Consider the following 22,342-nt stretch of genomic DNA (forward strand, 5'->3'; position numbering starts at 1 on the left):
AGTATTAGATTTTTAAAAGTTTTAAATACGTAATAAGAATGTAATCAATAATTTGTAAATATTTGACCTTAAAAATAAGAAAAGATTTTAAATATACAAAAAAAATAATTATAACACAAATATGGTTTAAATTGATGTCTCTCTCTTAGCTTGTGGCAACAAGGGAAAGAGGTACGCAAACGTAAAAGTGATGATCTATCAACCACTTGGAATAAGTAAAGCATATATATGTATATGTTTATGTTTATGTTTACATTATTATATTAAAGTGTGAAAGATTTTTAAAAAGTGATTTGAACTTTTACACTTTATTATTAAAAATCTCCGCAATAGACAGAATCATTTAATTTTAAATAATCAAACGTTACACGTGTGGGGTACGTGCGGTTAAACTCTCTCTCTCTCTCTCTCTCTCTCTCTCTATATATATATATATATATATATATATATATATATAAACTGAATCAAATTGAATGATGAGCACTTATTATTACACCAAAATATATTATTTCGATAGAATAAGTTTGAACCAATTAACACTTCTCAAAGCACTTGATCAAGATGAAGTTTGACCTTGAATAGTGAAGTTAATTTTTTTAAAATTTTATATAATTAATTAATCAAAATTAATTAGACATAACTCCTATTTATTTAGATAATATTGGAAACACAAAAATTAAAATATTATAAAATTTAATTGATAGGAAGATTACCATCTCTGATTAAGCTAGCTCGATAAGTGTATTTTTTCATTATAAGAATAATAAAGTTCAAATCAAATAACAATTATTCGTATATATATTTGTAAAATTGAATCAATTAAATGATAAGCACCTATTATTACGCCAAAATATATTATTTCGATATAATAAGTTCGAATCAAATAATAATTCTCAAAGCACTTGATCAAGATAAAGCTTGAGCTTAAATTGATAGAAAGATTAACCTCTCTAATTAATCTAGTTCGATAAATGTATTGTTCGATAGAAGAGGTCCAACTCAAATAGCAATTTTCAACACAAGATGAAGCACCTCAAGTCTTATGTTTCACCTAGTATCAGTTTAAACATTTCACCTCAGTCGTACTCACGTTTTTTCAAACACATAGTTAAATTGATAATATATTATTATTCTAGTTACCATTTTTCTCAATCAATAAATTATTGAATTAATTTGGTAGATATGAAATTTGAATAAAAGAATACTATGTATATTACTCTGTTCGTTCACTTTCACTTAATCACTTTAGACTTTTCACGTCTATTAATTGATTTTCTACTTCTGTTACTTTTACTATTTTCTCCTTTTTACTGATTGTTATTTTATGATTAGCATAATCTTTGAAATGGCAAATCAATTTGGATTGATCTATGATTGAAAAAAATAGGCGAAGTCCTTACATACACTTGTTGAAAAATTCTATATGATACTAAACTATTGATATATAGAAATTATTGGATGGTAAGTATTTATGAAGTTATCTTTATCTTTACTTTTATTTGAGTTTATAAGGCTATCTTGCCTTTTATTTATGGATTATGATATTAGGTTTGAAAGGTTTCTCATGAATCTAAAAAAAAAAGTATTGATAAACAAATTGTCACAAATCTCGACTTTAATTAGAGACAACTATTTGAATAGGTTAGGTACTAAATCTTTCCGGTGGTTAATATTGGTTATATATTGATTTGATGAATATGCATATGATCTTAAGAATTTGACTTCCCCTTTTTTTTTAACCTAATAATAAAGAATTTTAAATGGTTAGTATTGTTACAATAAATTTTAACCCATGATAAAAAATAATTATTAGCTACCATATCAAATCACAATAATAATTTTATGGCTATATCATTTAGCCGCTGACAAATGAATATAACTATTAAGTTACAACTTTATAACTTGAAAAAAGGAATATTTATTTAGCTTCAGTTTTTGCTTCAAATAATTTATTATTTCTAAACGGTTATTATTACAACGACAAACTTTAACTCATGGAAAAAATTAATACTTAGCTAGAAAATTTGACTATAACAAAAAATGTATGATTATTTCATTTAACTATTGCCATAGTTTTTAAAACTTGAAGCAAAATATTTATTTAGCTACAATATTTTGTTTCCAAATAACTTCTTGTGGCTAAAGGATTACTATTATTACAATTACTTTTATCGCATGGCAAAATTTTATAATTAGCTACCGAATTTTACTATAGTAGAAAAATTGTACCTATCTAGGTAATTATTACCACGAATGTTACCAATTGTAGCAAAAAATAAGATTTAGCTTTGTTAAATTAGCTTTCGTGGCTAAGAAATTTGGTGAATTTTTAGATAGTCACGAAATTCAAACTTTTGTGGCTATTAATAAGTAATAGCTATGATTTTTAAATTCATAGCTTAGATTCCGTAGCTATAAGTACATATTCTTGTAGTGAGTTTTGTGAGGACTAATATATATATATATATATATATATATATATATACCCATAAATTCGTTGATCAATTTCTTACGAACTGTACCAGTATGATATATGAATTGTCTCAATATGATATATGAATTTTATCTAGACTATTTGGGCCAAAATGACCCAAATTATGAAATAGCCACAATATGAAATTTATTTGGACTGACTGGTCATGAATGTCCAATGGCCTAATCATGAATCAATTATTTTGAAAATGGTCAGCCCATGACCTTTTCCCCTTTAAAAATAGAAAAAATTTCACAAAACCACAACTTAAGATACCTAAATTACTAAAAAATTATTTACTTAATAAAAATTATAAATATTCCTTATTTACATTCTCTGTCACTTTAAATCTCCAAATACATAACTTCTACCCTAAAAATTAGTATATATTTATTGCTCCTATAAAAAAAAAATTTAATATCTTCTTTCACCAATTTAATACCATTAATCTCTAACCTCCTCCTTCTTCAAAGTATTTTTTAGAAAACTTTCGCCTCTCTATCCTCCGATTACCGTCAATACTTAATCCAATAAACAACGATTCAATAGACGACTGAAGATGAAACTCCATGAACTCGGTTAACCCATTCAATCGAAGAAAAGAGAATTTGGTACTTCTAGACGAAAAGGTATTTTTTTGAAAAGATAAGTTGTTGAAGTCACAATGAGAGACATTTTACCAAAGGTTTAAAAATTTTTGTATTTAAGCATTTTAATTCGAGATACATTTTTTATTAGCTGAAGATACATAATTTAGCTTAGTTCTATATGCATGTTCCAGGTGCATATTCTTGTATTTGTACACCTGATATATTTTTTTGATATGTATCTCTTTTATATACATGTATATAGTTAGAAGGTTTCTGTATGTATCTCTTTTAAAATATGTATCTCTACACCTGATACATTTTCTGTATTGTGTATCTCTTATACCTTTGTATTGCAAATCTCATTTTTTATACTGATACATCATGTCTTACCATGATACGTTTTAACCAATATTTGTATCTCTTCTTTTAGGGTTTGAATTCATTGCAAAAAATTGAAACAAAAAATAATACTAAGAAAAAAAGAAAAAGCTGAATCTGAAAGTTGAATATGGAGAAAAATATTTTAAAAAATTGTATTATCAACTAAATTCCTTTTTTGGAGATATTTAGATGTTAATTAGAAGATCATATTTAGATGTTAATTAGAAGATTTGTAGGGTAAATTACTTTCTTAAATGAGTTAATTACTGTTACTTTCCATAACTACAACAAATTTGTTGTTTCTTAAGATGTAACATCAATCATGTATCTTTTTTAATATTATGTATCTGAAAAATTAAAAATCAAAGTTTTATGAAATTTTGAAAATAAATAAATAAAATATAATTATGGATAAACTAGTCGGGATTTATGTAAAATTCCCTAAAAAATAAGTTATGCTAACAGAATAAAAAACAGCCCATTACAAAATTATCTTATGTCCGACCGATGAAGTTTTGTGCTGGACATCAATTATTATTTTTTTATTATATAGAAAAGGGAGTCCTTGACGACAAGGGCACATTCATAAATAAGAAAATTATTGAGGGCAAAATTGCCATTATGTATGGATGATATTCAACTATCCTCTCCATTCTCCCAGCTAGGGGTGTACAAACCGAACCGTTAAGTTAAACCGAATCAATGAATCAAACCAAACCGAGGAAAAAAATTGACTTATGGTTTGGTTTGATTGGTTTGGTGTTAAAAAAAAATCGATCATTCTTGGTTTGGTTTGGTATTAGTAAAAAATAAAATCAAACCGAACCTAAATCGAACCGACATAATACATATATAATTTTAATTTTTTATTCGTAAAAAAATATTACTTCTAATCTACTTTCTAATTACTTTTATAATTCTTTTATATTCAGAAAATAGATATATATTCTTGGGTCTTTAGTTATAATATTTAGGAAAAAGGACATGAACTGATCATTTTAAAAAGAAATGGTCCACACTATGAAAATATGGACAATTGAAGCCAGTCGGCCAATTTATTTCCTTTTTTTAGCCACTTGGCCCAAAACCACCCTCCTTACACAATTAAAGAAATTAAATGCTCTTTATAGTTGTTACTCTTAAATCACTTTTCTTTTCTAAATATACTTTCTCAAATCTTCTTTTTTTTTCTCCTCTATTATGCATCGATCAATCTACTGTATTTTATGATCTATATCAAAAATTGATTTGTTGTTTCTTGCATTGGGGCATTGAAAACTATGGACATGAAGCAAAAAATAGGAAATAAAGGAAAGTTGAAATTAACGGGTAAAACGGTCAATTTTGACCTTTGTTGTTAATGATGATTATTTTACAGAATCATTACATACAGGTTTGTACTTGAAGCAATGTCATAGTTCTTTAAACTTGAAGAAGAAAAAAATAAAATAATGAGGTCTCAAGGTAAGAGAAAAGTCATATCTTGGTCCATGTTCTTCTCAGAGGCTGATTCAATTACAGTGAGTCGGAGATGTTCTTCTTAGAGGCTGACTCAATCACGATGAGTCGGAGATGTTTTGATGCATGTAAAGATAAAAAAAAAAAAGAATATGTCAATAGATACTCTTTTATATCATATTGATACACATTTTTTAAAAGAGAGAAGAGAACCTTTGCATGCATACAGTTTCTATACCCAATTGATACCTTTTTACACCAATTTAATACACTTTTATACCACATTGATACACTTTTAAAAAAAAAAAAAAAAAAAGAAGGAACCTATGGATGCATATACGGTCTTTAGGTGAGAAGTGTTACTTTGGTTATAGGTGTGATCTGCTTAATTTTCTTCTTCAGCTCATTAGGACGTTGTTTCAATAATAGTTATGGCAATTAATGCATCAATTTCTAGCAGGAATTAAAGAGCTTAGCTTATTCTAGAGGTTTAAAGGCACTATTAAAGCAAAGTAAACAATGTTGAAAAAAATGGTTAGCTACCACTAATTCTCAGTTTGAAGATTTAGTTGCTTACTTTGATTAATTGCACAGCTGAAACTATTAATCACTCATTATTGAATGTTTCTTGACTGAAAATTGTTGTATGATATTGAGGTAGTTGAGAGCTGAACTTATTTGCTGGAGTGATTGGGTGTTAACCATTATTTTGAACCGAATTGCATTCTGGGAATAAAAAGTTTTCCAACACACTGATTTTTATGAGAAGTTGAAGATGAAGCAAACCATTCATCGAAAGTTAATAACTTCACTGTTACTGTTGCACATATCTAGGTATAATTCTACTCTGAAAGAGATGATGTTGAATATAAGAATTGAAGATAAGTTTCTTTAGAATCTCTAAGCACCTTTGCAACTCAAAAAATGCTACAGCTATTTAGAGTTGTATGTGTAGGCATTTGAATTTCCTTTGGGGTGAAAGTAAATCAATTGTAAATTGTAAGTTACAAGAATGGAATAGAGACTTGATATCTCAAGGATCTATGTTAGGATGAGGTGCAGTCTTGGGGTTCGAGGGTGGAAGGGTCAACAGATGGGGTTGGGGACGTTGGGTGGTAGGGAAGAGACAATGAACTTAAAAATTACTTATGAAACTTATTTTTCCTACTGGAGAATATTTTTCAAAATATTTTGACCAACCAAACATTAAAAAATTAAAAACATTTATTGTTTCCCTCCATACCTAGACACCCCCTAAATGACTTTTCTTTTACCCATTTGAGGTAAAGCAGATCCCTTATAATGTGATGTATAGCAGGTACTGATTTAGCCCTTATCCCTGTTATGTATGCTGCTTGTGTATTCGTGCTTTTCTAATTCATTTAATTACAGGATCAACTCAATGATAGTTACTGGATACGTTTTGCATTACCACTGTATTAATTTTCGTGAGGAAAAAATGCCACTTATTTTACTTTGTTTATGATGTTTCTATTCTCCCCACTGTGTGGAAATATAATGGATTTTTTTGTTGTTGTTGATGATGTTTCTATGCTTTTGTTTGATTCACATATTTTGTCTAGGCAGCTAATAACAAAGAACTTTTGAAGTATTAGTAGCACCATTTCTTTGAACAAGATGTATCTTGGCTTTAAATAAACAAGAAATCTTTTGGCCATCGTTCCCATCCACTTAAAGATAGCATATCCACTGAGTGGCAGACCAAAATTTGGTGAACCGCTGACTGTTTCGGTTGAGGGATTCTTTTCGTGGCGCTTGGTGTCATTCTTACGGTTGAATGTATTATGGTTGATGTGGTAAAGAATGGGAACATTCAGGTGGTTAGAATGATGCATCTGGTATTATTGAAGTTGTTAGAATATGAGTAAAATAGGAATAGCATATAGAATCCTATTAGGAAAAGGATTGAGATGACCTCAATGTAATAATGTAGTTACAACAATTTTGAACAATATTTTTTTATATTTCTCACAGAAGTGATTAAGTGCACATGGTTGATGTCATTCTTTTCGTGGCACGTGGTGTCATTCTTACAGTTGAATGGGATCATTCAAGTGGTTAGAATGTTGCACGTGTATACTTTTATCAAATCTCTAACAAGATCCTACTTTTATGCTCAGTATCTTGTGAAGTAATAAATGCATACATGTGGATAGCTGCTTTGGAATATTTTGCTGTACATGAAAAGCCATATAAGAAAGCAATTAGCTTCAATTGAAATTCAATTGGAGCTTTCTTCAACTACAACCAAGACTATTCTCAATGGCAGAAAACAAAGCCACAAAGTACTGAATTTCTGCTTCTAGCATTTGTACATTTTGAAGTATTTTTTCTTTTTGGCAATTCTTCAGTTTCGACTTTTTAAGTGACAATATTTAAAACCACGAGGATAATGAACAATTAGGTACATTTTATATATGTTTAGTTTAAGACCACAAGCTTAAAAAGTGTGCTTCTAACTAATTCTACCTGCAGGTATGCAGTAGTTACAGGGGGAAACAAAGGGATTGGATTTGAAATATGTAGGCAGCTAGCTTCTCATAGAGTGCTGGTGATTTTAACTGCTAGAAATGAGAGGAGAGGGATTGAAGCTTCTACTATAGCGTACAAGAATTGCATTTTCTGGATAAATCTTTTTGGCTCTGTAATAATTTCGTCCTCTTTTAACATAAACCTGAAAATATTTTATCATTCCTTAGGCTCGAGAAGATTCAAGCTAGGCTAATGCGAGCAGCAAAGGACGATGATACAGAGTACCATCTGCTGAACTCCTCTTCGTGTGTGTATCAAGCCTACAAAATGGGGTTCTTTTCCTTTTTAAAAGGGAAAAAGGCAACAATCTGCCGTGGTTAGTCTGTTTTTTCTCTTTCACAGCTACTGGATTTGTTAGTTATGGTAAATGAAGCTTTTATTGTGCAGTGACAAGTTTCCTAAATATTTTGAAAATTAAGAAATAGCATTTGCATTTGCCAGAGCCTATTATGGAGATGGGATAATGCCGACTTTATTTTAGTTTATACGCTGCCCATTCGTGAAGTCTTGTGGTAGTGCCTCTGTATCTGTAGTCGTAACATGATTAGAGAACTCAAAAAGAAATCACAAGGCTATTTAAATCTTACTTCACTTGCTTAAGGAAATATGACAGTTTATTTGTGTTGAGTTGATCTAAGTTCACTGACATGCTTTTAAGGAAGATCAGAATTGCATCAGATCGTTTGTTTCTTCATAAGACTGCAAGAAAGTAGATCTTAACAGAGAAACCTACAAAACTGATAAACTGTCCATGGAAGGAAGGTTCTTAGTGAGATTTAACAAGCAGTATTGAAGAACTTAAACACCAAAAGCATTAGTTCGATGTTATGTGAGTAACATGATAAATGATCCTGATAGTGTGTTGTGCACAATGAAAGTTTCTCAGAATGTGTGATTTGAGAATGCTTGGTATCTATCTGAATGGTGGCATTCTCCTTTTAATATTCTTGGCATTTGTAGGAAATCTCTGCCTCTACAGCAACTTTCTTCAGTACGTGAGTCAATTTGAGCGATTGCAGGAGGGCCTTCGGCCTTCCATAGTTGACTAGCCTAATATTGACTGTGTTCTTTTGATTGTATTCCAGCGAAATTATATCTGCCATTGTATCTCTTTTTTCTTTCATGTATGTGATGAAATGGAAAGAATTTTTCTCTGAGAATGACTTTAAGGAGCCCACCTTACTTTGATGGTCGATCTGTTTGCTACCCATTCTCTGAGATTCTTCGACACTATCTAGCATGGAGACAAGTAGCTTGTGAGTACTTTTTATTTTAGTCATTGTTTTGAAGAATATTGTGAGTACTTTTTATTTTAGTCATTGTTTTGAAGAATTTAGGCAAATCAATAAGAGTTGTAGTGACCTATCATTCTAGGTGTCAAACTAAAGAAAATGAATGCATGAATCTGATATCAAAATGCATTACTTTGACTTTGTAGGTCACATAAACAATCAGTATAATACTATACTTGCTTCTGGATGCTTGTTAAGTCTGCAAACAGCACAACTGAAGCTCAGAGCTGCCTAAAGGTGCTGAATCTTTTTCCCTTCTTTGGTATTGCAGGATCCTTGTTCTAGATGTAGTAGTTCACAATTATTAGTCCTGCATAAATGTGATGGAAAACCTTGTCACTTCATCTCTAAGATAATAAAAGCGTTTCTACATCTTGCAGCTTTTGAGATGAGCACAAAGTTTCATTGAATAATCTATAATACTTGACTCCACAATTGTGCAACAAGGATAGATTTGAAATTTCACATCTTTCTTAAATAATAAAGGGTATTTTTGGTATTTTATATAGAAAAATCTCTATTCATTCTCTACCACATGTAAATATCCTGTGGCTATGGTTGACCCACATGCACATTACAATATACTTTCATATCTATTTTATTGTATTGGAGGTAATAAATGTCAAAAAAAAAATGTCAACATTTATATTTTCTCCGTTTTATTTTACAAGTCGACAAATGCTTTTTAATTTGTTCGAAAAAAAAGTCGATTTTCCTCATTAAACAATTTCATTTTATTCTTCTTGGATCTCACTTAATAAGAAAACATACTTAAAAAACAAACATTAAAGTGACTTTAAAAGGAATAATTTTATAAATCTTATGAATTTATTATTGGGGAAAGGACATGGGTTGACCATTTAAAAAAAAAATGGCTCACAATTTAAAAAGGTGGACAACTTTAACCAGACGGCTAAATTTATTTTCCTCTTTTAGCCATTTGCCCAGTTGGCCCAATGCAGTTTCTATTCCCACTTGATACACTTTTATATCATATTGAATTATTGATACGCTTTTATACTATATTGATACACTTTTTAAAAAAGAAAGAGGGGATCTTATACCCAATTGATATTCTTTCATACCACATTAATACGCTTTTATAACAAGATAGAAGGGGAATCTATGCATATGGAGTGTTCATATATCCAATTGATACTCTTTTATATTAGATTGATACACTCTATACCACATTGATACACTTTTTAAAAGAGAAAGAGGGGATCATATACCCAGTAGATACTCTTTTATACCACATTAATACACTTCTATAACAAGATAGAAGGGGAATCTATGCATGCATATGCAGTGTTCATATATCCATACAGTCTTTGCAAGCATACATAATAGTTATTTCTATTAACCGCCCAACTAAGACAAATAATAATTTTTAAAAAAATAGAAACGGTAAGTATATTTTTACTCTATAATTTGATATCAATAAATCTTTCTTTTGTTATGCTTTTCTACCGTATAACCTACCTAAAAATGCTTACTCTGCTTCGAAATCCTCTATTTGATTTTGAGGTTTTTGTTGAAAATGGTGGAAAAATTAGGTCCATCAAATAAAAAAGCAAACAAGAAAGTGGTGAAAGACAGAATCTTCGATGTAAGCAAGCTGATTATCATGTGGTCTAGGATGAATCTTGCCACCATAACTAAACATAAATTTAACCTTATAATTAGGGATTTGACTGGGATCTTCCCATGCTGCAGTATTTTCGAAATCAATTTCACGGGAACGGAGAGAAGAGATCGGATTCAGGGTAAGAAGTGTAGGAGTAGTTCTCCATGTTTTGGGAGTAGTTTGAAAGTGTATTTTGTAGGGTTTGAAAGTGTATTTTGTAGGTTAGACCATTTGAGAGAGTGAAGAAAATGGAGTGGGCTGAAGAAGGGGAATTTTATAAAGCGGTGATTGTGAAAATGGTACACGACTTATACTAAAAGTGGCTATTTAATTGTGGATGCTATTTTTATGGTATTATTTTAGTTTTAGGTGCTATTTTTGTCCTTTTCCGTTTGTTATTTATTTTTAAAATCGTGAATGCTCGAGCGATTGATCACAACAACAACTGCATCCCCTATTGTAGAATTTATAAATATTATCTCTATCAATGTAAATAGCCAACAATCACTATCATATGTAAATGTGAGCATCCATTAGTATGTTATCCCCATTATTGTATAATAACATACATTTGGAATCATTTCCATCAACTGATCCAATCAAACGAGATAGTCTCTTGCTGTTACATCTTCATTTTATTCTACTATACATGTTGGGCTCGTGCAACGCACGGGCATACCTATCTAGTATGGACTATATTTGATACCCCTATGACGACGACTATGCCCCATTTCCAATTGTGGGACGGATTGCTCCAATTGCCCGAGTACAATGATCACCGTTAAAAAAAAGTATAATAATCCTTTTATCAAATGATTACTTTTACAGACAATACTCTATATTTGTGCAAGTTCTACATTCATGTACAGAGGAAGCTTCTCAGCAGCTACATTATGTGCCTAGCATGATATCACTATTGGACCAATACTATTCCATGCTCCAATTTGTAAGCTTGCCCCTGATTAATGAAACATAGAAGTTCAAATCCAAAAGTTTTTACTATCCTTCCACTTGACTACTTTGAGGTAGTTTTTCAGTAATAAGTGGTGGCTGCTGGACAGATGCTGCTCCCACCAAGCTATTATGCTACTAGACACATGGTGAAACTGGGCACACCTCTAATCTAAGTGTCCGGAGTACGAAGTAAACCTTGAGCAACTCTACCTTCCTTTCTGGAATTCTTCTTCCTCTTCCTCTCCAAATTGGGCTCTCTTGCTTTGAGGTCATTGCAGAAGGATCTCAATAAAGTAGTCAGGTGATCATTCCGATGTGCTAGGAAGTACATATAAAAAACATTAGTAGTTCATAGATTCATAAAAAGGAGCAATGTTGAGCCAATTTTAAAAATGAACTGCTCTGACAAGACACATGTTATGGGAAAATTGAATGTTGTCTATCTTGAATGAACCTCAAATGAGTTGTGAAAACGGCAAACCTATCAATTTTGCAATAATTGACAGTAGTAGCAAATGGTTACCAATCTTTCTTATGGACGGGGTGGGAAAAAAAGTAGGGACTCACACAATACATATTGGCAAACTGTTCAGATGAAACACACAAGATTCCATATACATGAACCAGCATTGTTCGTCAAGCGAATTGCTAAGTAGAACATATAATCTGGAGAAGTGACTGTAAATTTAATAGAAAGCAGATAAAACTAGGTTGTGAGTCGAGACAACACCCAAGTATATAAAGCTAAGTTGTGCTAATAAGGACTGATGTTCACAATCTGTTGTATCTATTATTACAGATATTAACTAGTATGAACTCACCAGAAAGAATAACATCCTCCATGTTTACAGACTTACGACCAGCATGCTGTGCAAATAATTCTAGGTCCTTCGATAGCTGTTCTACTCTCAAAAAAAAGCACTCCATAAGTTAACTGCTCCAGCAATCAAGATATACAGTTAGAGGCATGCCTGAATATGCAATCCAGTTAAATGGAAATGAAACAGCTAAGGCCTCATTTGTTTCCACTTAATAGAGAGGAAACTGTATCATTAACATCTCAGCGCATTATGTCCATTTTTCTTTTGCGACAACTTATTTACTCTTATTAGATCTGGTTCATTTCAAATCTGGTACAAAGTCTTAAAATCATAATGAAGACGTTTATTCAAATATTCCTGTAAATTTGAAATTTTACCACCACCACCAGCCTCCAACATACAAACACCACTACTACGTTTACCGTCAGCCACTACTGCTCCTTGATGCAGCCATCTCAAACCTCAAGAGCCCCAAGCTGTTGTTCTTTTTTGTACAATTATTTTCTTATTCCTTGGATGAGATGGAATTCTAGTCTAACTTCAATATGTTTCATTGGTTGAGCAAATCAGTATTCAGTTCCAACCGAAGCTATTGCAAAGCTTTTAACAAACTTGCGGAATTTGCATGAATCATACTAGCAGGTACAGCGGGTCAGCTGACAATTTTAACAATTGCATAGGATTGTAGGGTATGGAATTTTGTACGAAACAGATGAGCCAGTAAACCGCCGATTCCATCGCCGGCGACTTCGTAAAGCACTGATCCCTCTTTCCTTTCTTTCAACCTCTTGCAGGTACTGCAAATCCAGATAAGGCACAGCTTCTCTGGCGGCGACAGCAAGATTCCGGCAACCAATTTCCGCCTCAATTCGGTGACTCGGCCAAGTAAACTGACCTAGCTTCGATCAGGTGCACTCGCTCCATCCCTTCTAGTTGTTTGTGTAGCTTTCTTGGTTATTAGAGGTTGCTACTGTCTGTATTGTTTGTTATTCATATTTTGATCCATTTTCTCTTCGTTTCTTGGCTGGTTATCTTGTTAGTTTGTGGCGGTTTACTGATTTCTGTTTCTCTATCTCATAGTAGTAGTTAGTTGAGACAAACAATTATTTTATGAGTGTCTCATTTCAAACTTCATTACCGGCTACTACTCGGTGTGCTGTTAATTCTACTAGTGTTTTAGTCGTCTTTGTTGTTCTAAGTAGTACTTGTAGTGTGGTCTTGGTAGTAACTTTTTGGACTGCATTGTTGCCTAGGGTGTGTTTTCTTAGTGTTATTGGCATGTGCGGTCTCTGGTGGTTGTGGTTGATTGTGTTGGTTTAGGGTCATGTCTTTGGGTGGGCTTGGAGTCGGGTCGGGGTCATGGGCTAGGCGGTGCCAGGGGCAGAGATAGGGGGCATGAGGGGTAAAGGGGTTAAGGGAGACCTTAGGTTGAGAGTAGGGTCTTTATCGAAGAAGTCCATAGAGCTAGTGAAAATTCTTAGAAAGAGGCGAATTAATATAGCTTGTCTCCAAGAAACCAAATGGGTAGGTACAAAGGCGAGGATAGTAGGCGGTTATAAGTTGTGGTACTCAGGAAGCGTGAGGAATAGGAATGATGTAGGTATCCTAGTAGATGAGCTCAGGGAGCAAGTGGTAGAGGTTAGGAGGGTCAACGATAGGATGATGTTGATTAAATTAGTTATTGAATGGTCTTCTTGAAATATTATTAGGGTGAAATGGTCTCATGGACCCTTGTACTTGTCCGAGTTAGTAAACACCTCTAATTAGACTTCTGTCATCTGAACCCCTCAACTCAATAAAACTCAACATTTTAAACCCTATTTCGTTGTGTGTCACACAACTGCTTCCACGTCATTTTTAAATGTTGCATTAAATTTCACGTCATTTTTAAAATGCCACATAAGAAATTAAATATTAAAATAAATTTAATTAAATAAACAACTTTTACAAATTGTAGAAAAATTTCAATAATCATGTTCTTGATGTTTGCTCACAAATTGAACATTAATTTCATTCCAAATAATTGAAATTCCTCTCCAATTAATTTAAATTTTTAACTATATATTCACATTCACAAACATAATGAACTTTCAACTTTAAAATTTAAATATCTTTAACAAATCCACAAAAACTTCAAGCTTTTCCAAACTTTTTCCATGGAATTAATTAATTTTTCAATATCCATTGTCGCTCACTTTCAATTCAAGTTCAAATTAATCCTACAAAAATAAAAAGTTTAAATTGAGAAAGTGAATTAAAAAAAAGAAGTTTAAAAGTAAATGGTGGGGGCTGTGGGAGGGGAGGGGGAAGGGGGGACCTTTTTGGTGGCAACAATGGTGCGAAGGAGGAGGATTGGGGGCTGGGGCTAGGGCTAGGGAGGCTTTAATGGTGTTGGTGGCAATAGTAACCTTGGGGTTGCAATGGTGCCGGGGATGGGGAGGGGGGTTTTTTTTTTTTCTTTTTAATCGTTTTAATGTAAAAATGACCCTCACTCGCACCTATACGTGTGTAGTCACGCGCTTAGTCCAACTTAATCAATTTTGTGCCACATAAGCTTGGTCAACAGTCAGAGGGGTTTAAAATGTTGCGTTTTGATGAATTCAGGAGTTTAGATGACAAAAGGCTAAGTAGAAGTGTTCACTTTACAAATTCGGATAAGTACAAGGATCCACCGAGCCATTTTGCCTATTATTAGTGTGTATGCCCCACATGTAGGTTTGGAAGAGAAAGAGAAGAAGAGTTTTTAAAAGGCTTTGGATGAGATGGTGAGGGGTGTTCCCAGCGAGGATTTCAATGGGCACATAGGGTCTTCTTCGAAGGGTTTCAACGATGTGCATGGTGACTTTGGGTTCGGTATAAGGAATGATGGAAGAGAGGCACCTTTGGATTTTGCTCGGGCATTTGGGTTGGTGGTAGTTAATTCGAGCTTTCCAAAGAAAGGGGTTCACTCAGTTACCTTTCGTAGTTCGGTGGCCAAGGCTTAAACCGAATTTTTGCTCCTTAGGAAAGGTGATAAGTTATTTGTAAGGAGTGTAAGGTTATACCGAATGAGAGCCTTTCGGCCAAGTATAGGCTTTTGGTGATAAACTTGGAGATCAAAAAGAAAAGGAGAGATGTAGAGGCCCAACCGAGGATTGAATGGGGTAGTCTGACTATGGCCAGTACGCTCGAGATAATGGATAAGTTGATGACGAGAAAAACTAGGGAGAGTGGAGGGGATGTTGATAGTATGTGGGTAAAGAAGGCCATTTGCATCAGGGAGACAACTAAAGAGGTGTTGGGTGTCTCAAGAGGTCGCTCAAGCAAGCACCAAGGGGACTGGTGGGGGAACGAAGAGGTGAAGGGGAAGGTGGAGAGGATTCTTTGTTAAATGGCCTTTTCAAGTCTTCTTTTTAATTAAATAAACTACAAGTTTTTTTAGGGAAATGACCCATTTTTTAGACAGATCTATTATCTATCTGACCGATAGATAGACAGACGATTATCGATCCGACAAATCGATTGTCGATTTGACAAATCGATTATCGATCCGACCTATATATAGACAGATCGATTATCAATCCGACAGATAAGAAAATAGAAGTAGGCTATTTTGCTAATTGAAAACTTGAAAAGGCTTAATAGCCAAATTTTCTTAGTAGGCCATTTTGCTAATTGGAAAATTGAAGAGGCTTAACTGGCAAATTTTCTCAAGGTGGAGGCTAAGAAGAGGGCGTACGCGAAATTGGCGGAGAGTAAGGATGAAGAGTACAAACGAAATAATAGGGAGGAATATAAGATTGCTAGGAGAGAGGCAAAGTTGGCAGTCACAATGGCTACGGATGCAACTTTTGAGAGATTATACACAGCGTTGGATAGTAAAGGAAGGAATAACAAGTTGTACAGGCTAGCCGGAAGGCTCAGGACCTTGACCAAGTGAAGTATATTAAGGATGTGGACAACAAACCAACCTTATTAGAAGGAGATGGCAATCTTACTTCCATAAGCTCATAAACGAAGGAAGGAATACTAGCATTATGTTGGGGGATTTGGAGCACTCTGAGAGGTTTCGCGACTATGGTTATTGTAGGAGTGTTGAGGTTGAGGAGGTTAAGAGGGCTATACGTAGAAGGCATAAGGGTAGAGCAACGGTACTACATGAGATTTCGGTGGATTTTTAGAAGTGCATAGAAGGGGTAGATATGGAGTTGTTGACTCGGTTGTTTGACACAATTTTCAAGACCGCGAAGATGCCTGAAACATGGAGGTGGAGTGTGATGATTTTGTTGTATAAGAACAAGGATGACATTCAGGATAAAACAAGATAATTAAGGGCCCTTTTACAAGCCCAATATTAAAACTTTAAATATATTTAATTAATTTTTTGAAAAAATTAATTACTAATTATTTTAATTAAACACAATAGAAAATGATAATAGTGATCACACTTTATACTTTTTATTTTATAAAATCTATAAATTACAACTTATTTACCTATTAACCTTAAAGTATATTAAACCAAAAGAAAACCTTAAAATATAATATGTTTTAATGCTTATTTTTACTTCAGGCCTAACATATTCTCTTGAATTAAACAATTATTTTTTAATGTTTTTCTTCTTTTGACTTTATTTGAAATTATACAAGAAGATAAATTAAAATTATAAATGTCAATATATTAAAGATTTATTTGATTTAACAATAAATTTTTTGACATAATTATTTGATAATTAACAAAAATAAATATCTTGAATTAGGTTAACAATTATAAACTTTAGCCCACTAAATTGCAAGTAAAAAAACTAAATTACTGCATTATATATTTTTAAGTATGATTTACATAATTCATTCCGCATAATTTTAATAAATTTGCTTGTAGAATTTCATGTGTGACAGTATTTATTGGGCTAAAAACTAATAATATTTAGAAAGTTGGAGCATTGAAAGAAGTGGCGGAGTCACTATTTTCACCTAAAAATTTTTAGATATAATAAAGTAAACATACGAAGCAATAAAAAAAATTCAACATCTATCATATAAAAATAAAAAATACTTTTAGTTCTATGTAAACAACCTAATATTTTGTGGAAGGGAATTCGAATGAACCCAATAGCCTTATTTAACTCCACCCTTAATTGAAAATACATATGATTGCAAGAGATAATATCTTTGTATAAATTTAAATTTATTTGAAGTAGTACTTTGTATATAATATAGTTGAATAAATTGACATTTAAAATAAGAAAAATCTTATTAGTCACATAACGGGCCATAAATGGAGAACACATAAGCTAGAAAGAAAGAAATGACCAATGAAATTCTTTATTTGAGATAACTATGATTGTACTACCTAGCTATGGAATTACATTAATGCCCTAACTTACATTTCTATATAGTAAAGAAAATTACATTAATACCCTTGGTCGTCCCCCAACTCACATTTCTGTATAGTAGAAAATAATTATACGGGTATCAAGTTGTTGAGTCACATTATGAAGGTTTGGGAGAGAGTGACAGTGTTGAGGTTGCGGAGGATTGTTACTATTTCTGAGAATCAATCCGAATTTATGCTAGGTCGCTCGACTAATAAAGCACTCCATCTCGTTTAACAAAGATTGGTGGAGCAGTATACGGAGAGAAAAGACTTGCACATGCTATTTATTGACTTAGAGAAGGCCTATGATAAAGTCCCCAGTGAGGTGTTATAGAGGTGCTTGGAGGCTAGAGATTTACCTATGGTGTATGCTAAAACAATTAAGGATATGTATGATAGTGTCAAGACTCGGGTTAAGACTGTGGGAGGGGACTTGGAGCACTTTCCTATCTTGATTGGGTTACACCAGGGATAGACTCTTAGCCCGTTTCTATTTGTTTGGTGATGGATGTTTTGGCATGGCAAATTCAAGGTGAGGTGCCTTATTGTTTGCTTTTTGCGGATAATATCGTCTTGATTGATGAGACACATGGTGAAGTTAATGTTAAGTTGGAGGTTTGGAGGCAAACCCTTGAGTCTAAAGGGTTTAGGTTGAGTAGGTCCAAGACGGATATTTGAAGTATAATTTCAGCAAGGTGTCACATGAGTCCGATATGGTTGTAAAGCTTGATACTCATTCCATCCAAAAGAGAGAGAGTTTCAAGTATCTGGGGTGTATGATCAGGGGAATCGCGAGATTGATGAGGATGTCACTCATTGGATTAGGGTAGGGTAGATGAAATATCTCGTGTGACAAGAAAGTACCTCTTAAACTTAAAGGCAAGTTCTACAGGATGGTGGTTAGACTGGCATTGTTGTATGGGGTGGAGTGTTGGCCTGTCAAGAAGTCTCACATCCAAAAAATAAAGGTCGCAGAGATGAGAATACTTCGGTGGATGTGTGGGTGTACTGAGAAAGATAGGATTAGAAATAAGGTTATTCGAGATAAGGTGGGAGTGACTTCATGGATATTAAGATGCAAAAATCAGCAAGCACACAAAGAGAAAACAACACTTAGAAAGGAGATGAAGGAGAAGAATTGCATGAATGTAAAGATAGTAGAAAGACCGTTACTCCTACTAAGTGATTAACAAAAGATGGTGTATCAAACCATCAATCACACCTCACCAATAAAAGCTCAAACCTTCCTCTTAGGTGGACCAAAGGACTCACACTTCCTCAATCACACCTTTCTTGCCAAATGTTCAACACAAATGAAATCCATCAATTGTATTAAACTCTCAAGTTTTTGATGTCTTTTCCAAAACCTACACTAAGATGGCTTCTCCAAGCCCTACACTAAGGAAAGAAACTACACTAAGAGTAATACTCAATTTCAATTCATCAAAGTCTAAGCAAAATAGAAGCTAATAGGTCTATTTATACTATTACATAAAAATGACTAAAATACCCTTAATAAAGGGTGCTCCTTTGGAGTGTAAAAAAGAGCCAGCAAAAGACAATATTGCCCTTAATAATCCCAAGTATAGGCATCCTTGGAGTGTAAGGACCCTTTCTCCAATCTTCAACTTGAACAAGGCTTTGTAATGGTTCCAAAACGTCTTCAAGCATTTTCAAATCCGAGGCTTGAACCTTTGACAATCCGAAACGTGAACCTTCTACAAGACCTTGTAATCCTTACGCTCTTTATGCTTGTATCAGAGTGGCTTCGGTGGAAGCCAAGATAAGGAAACGAGGTTAAGATGGTTCACACATGTGATGGTAAGAGGCACGGATGCCATAGTGCGAAGGCGTGAGGGGTTGGATAGGGATGAATTCAGGCGAGGTAGAGGTAGTCCGAAGAAATATTAGAGAGAGGTGATTAAACATGACATGGAGCAATTTCAGTTTACCGAGGACATGGCCCTAGAAAGGAAGTTGTAGAGGCGAACTAGGGTAGAAGGATAGTAGGAACGAGTGTGTCAATCCTAATAGGTAGGAGGACTTGATTATCCGTGTTAGTAGCTATAGTACTAGTATTATTTCAGAATGTTGTATCATTTGTTGTATTACTTGATGAATCTTGTCTATAGTATTAATGGGTGTGGTAATTTCTACTCTATCATGTCCTTTAACTATTCCTTTTCTAAATTGTTTTATCTTTGAGCCGCGGGTCTATCAGAAACAGTCTCTCTATCTCACCTTTGAGATAGTGGTATGGACTGCGTACACTTACCTCCCCAGACCCACTTGGTGGGAATATATTGGATCTGTTGTTGTTGCTACAGATAAGCCAGTAAAATACGAAATCAATAACATTAACATGTACACACAGATAGAACAACCTTGAAGTTGTCTACCACCCAAGAGTGTGGCCTAGTGGTGAATAAGGTGGGTTGAGAACCTGAAGTCTTGGGTTCAAATCCCAACAAAGACAAAAAAACACTAGGTGATTCTTCCAATATGTCCTAGCCTTGGCAGACAGAGTTATCTAGTATCTATTGTTGATGGGAGGTAGCAGGTACCCTGTGGATTTAGTCGAGATGCACAAAAGTTGGCGCAGACACCATGGTTATATAAAAAAACAGCCTTGAAGTTGTCAACTAAAAGTGGTGACACTTTTTGGTCGCCTTTCAACATTTGTATTGTTAGTGACTAACTAACAAGCTTCATGTTCGGTGCAAATGAAGTCTTCAAATACATTTTCTATTTTAACATGGAAAATGCAGATCGTGCCATTATCTATGTTGCACGAACTCTTTGATTTTGTCGATGAACCCGCCTCGATGAGACATCGATGATGGTGCAGATGTGGGGTGCGTCTCGAATTCAGTCAAACGAATCCAAAGACGTTGACCAAAATCAAGACAAATTTTGGGAAAATTGAAATTGGACCGGCGATTGTAAGAGACAGTCGTACTTCTGATTCGGTTGGTGACTGCAATAGACAGTTGTACTTTTGGTTTGACTTAGAAGAAAGAGACAGTCGTACGAGGATTTTACAACTTATTGACGACGGCGTAGCTTGGGAGAAGAAACAATGATTTCGACATCTTGTGGAAGAAAGAGACAATGTCGGTGTATTACATTTTTTTATTCTTTAGAAAATAAAAAGAATCAATAAAATAAAATACGATGTCGGTTGTTTTATACTTTTTTATCTGTAGAATATACAAAGAATCAATATATATAGTAAAATAATATATATTTATATAGTACTCCTAATTGAAAAAGTACTCCTAATAGTACGTATAATAACAAAATTCATAATAATACTCCTAACTGAAATTGAAAAGGTAATATTTGAATATTTTTAAGTTGAAATCCCACACCCATATCCACACTCGGATTCGCACCCACGAATCTTAGAATTTAAATTTTGACGAATTCGACTCTCGGATCTGCACCCAAGTCCAAGCAACTTAGGTCATTATGCAGGGTCAGCATATCCCTCTGTTAGACAGATTGGAAGTGACATCCTCAATCAAAAGAAAGTGCATGCTGAATATTCTATGAAACAACCACCGACATCTATGTATCTCAAGGCGCTTTTCTTTTCTAGACAGGTTCTCTATATCTCAAGTCACATCACATTCGCTTAAAGTCCAGTGTTATCACAAGTGAAAAACACAGAAAAGCTCTAAGATCCATTAGGGCTTTAAGTGCAAAATGTGAATAAAGCATGGGCTGAAAAAAAGCACAAACGGAGAAAAAAAACAAATATATATGTTTAGCCCAAGATTAATAATTATAAGCATGAATGACAAAAATATGAGCAAGGAATTGAAAAAAAATTATGATAAAGTGAAATATCAATTGTTTAATTGGAGAAAAATGAGAAAATTATGGTCACCCTCAAGAATTTAAGGTGACAGTAGGTGCACCTGTATTCACTGTCTTGTTTGAGCAATAACAACATATCCAGTAGTCCCACTGTCCCACAAAGTGAGGTCTGAGGAGTGAGGAGGAGAAAATGTACGCAGTCCTTACCCTTAACTGAGAGGAAAGGGGCTGTTTCCAAAAGACTTGTTTGAACAATATTATATGGAAAATTAAGGGGTGCACCCCCTTTACCTTCAAAATCTAGATTCGCTCCTAATTAAATGCACGCGCGCACACAAAGTGTGTGTGCATATATAGAGAGAGAGAATTGTACCTGCAAACTTGAAGGCTAAATCAGATATACAGGTGATGATCGGTTGAGAAACCTCCATACCGCATTGTTTAGCTGTTCTTAAACATATAACATAACAAGTTAAATACGGCATTGCAAAATAAACAATTCGAAATAGAAAACCTACCCTCGGCTTCGGCAATGGAGATTGTGCATAATCGGAATCGATCTCGGAGTAAGTGAGTTACGGATTCTTCCTCTTCTCTTTCTACTTCACTCGCCATTCCTCCGTCGAGATCCTCCATTGTAGGAGAATTGTTGAGCATTGTCGCATTCGCCAACTCCGTGCCGATTGCGAAGGATGCGCGGGAAAGGGGACGGTCGAAACGCCTTTGTGTCATGGACTAGGAAACTGATGGGCCTCGTAAGGAAATAAATGGGATGAACCGATGATTACACAAATTTCATAGTAATACTCTACCTAATATTCAAATTTACATAAAATTTCATTTTTTAACTTTACTCATAATATCTCGTATTTTTACTCCACCATTAATTCATTCAAAATTTTATATCCTAAAATATCTCCTTAATTATCAATAATTAAATCATCTTTCTTTCTGATTTTTTCTCCTCCATTAATGCATGCAACTTTTTTTTCCTCTCCTAAAATCTCTCTTTTTTAAA

General features: G+C 33.8%; 2 protein-coding genes and 1 long non-coding RNA gene across 6 annotated transcripts; 1 reads left to right on the forward strand and 2 right to left on the reverse strand.

Moving 5' to 3' along the window:
- The first annotated feature begins 7,057 nt into the window (after positions 1-7,057).
- Positions 7,058-9,020, forward strand: LOC107850985 (short-chain dehydrogenase/reductase 2b-like). 2 transcript variants are annotated; one of them, XM_016695858.2, is made up of 4 exons: positions 7,058-7,208; positions 7,399-7,527; positions 7,623-7,771; positions 8,894-9,020. In XM_016695858.2, the coding sequence occupies exons 1-4, from the start codon at positions 7,186-7,188 to the stop codon at positions 8,980-8,982; spliced, it is 390 nt and encodes a 129-aa protein (XP_016551344.1). In that variant the 5' UTR covers positions 7,058-7,185; the 3' UTR covers positions 8,983-9,020. The 2 variants fall into 2 exon arrangements, with proteins under 2 accessions (XP_016551344.1, XP_016551346.1); XM_016695860.2 differs by lacking the exon at positions 8,894-9,020 and adding an exon at positions 8,600-8,704.
- LOC107850986 lies at positions 8,186-9,054 on the reverse strand. Its single transcript, XR_007048361.1, has 2 exons — positions 8,924-9,054; positions 8,186-8,689 (listed from the first exon to the last, which is right to left on the reverse strand). It is a non-coding gene; the product is annotated as an uncharacterized LOC107850986 (long non-coding RNA).
- Positions 9,055-11,155: 2,101 nt separating this feature from the next.
- Positions 11,156-22,322, reverse strand: LOC107850984 (protein MHF1 homolog). Of its 3 annotated transcripts, XM_016695852.2 has the most exons (4): positions 21,843-22,322; positions 21,698-21,769; positions 12,150-12,230; positions 11,156-11,646 (listed from the first exon to the last, which is right to left on the reverse strand). In XM_016695852.2, exons 1-4 carry the CDS (start codon positions 22,054-22,056, stop codon positions 11,498-11,500), a joined length of 516 nt encoding a protein of 171 aa, XP_016551338.1. In that variant the 5' UTR covers positions 22,057-22,322; the 3' UTR covers positions 11,156-11,497. The 3 variants fall into 3 exon arrangements, with proteins under 3 accessions (XP_016551338.1, XP_016551339.1, XP_016551340.1); XM_016695853.2 differs by lacking the exon at positions 21,698-21,769 and having other exon boundaries at positions 21,843-22,112; XM_016695854.2 differs by lacking the exon at positions 12,150-12,230 and having other exon boundaries at positions 21,843-22,087.
- Positions 22,323-22,342: the final 20 nt, after the last annotated feature.

This window comes from Capsicum annuum, chromosome 12 (genome assembly GCF_002878395.1).
Source record: "Capsicum annuum cultivar UCD-10X-F1 chromosome 12, UCD10Xv1.1, whole genome shotgun sequence".
In the NCBI taxonomy this organism is placed as follows: Eukaryota; Viridiplantae; Streptophyta; class Magnoliopsida; order Solanales; family Solanaceae; genus Capsicum; species Capsicum annuum.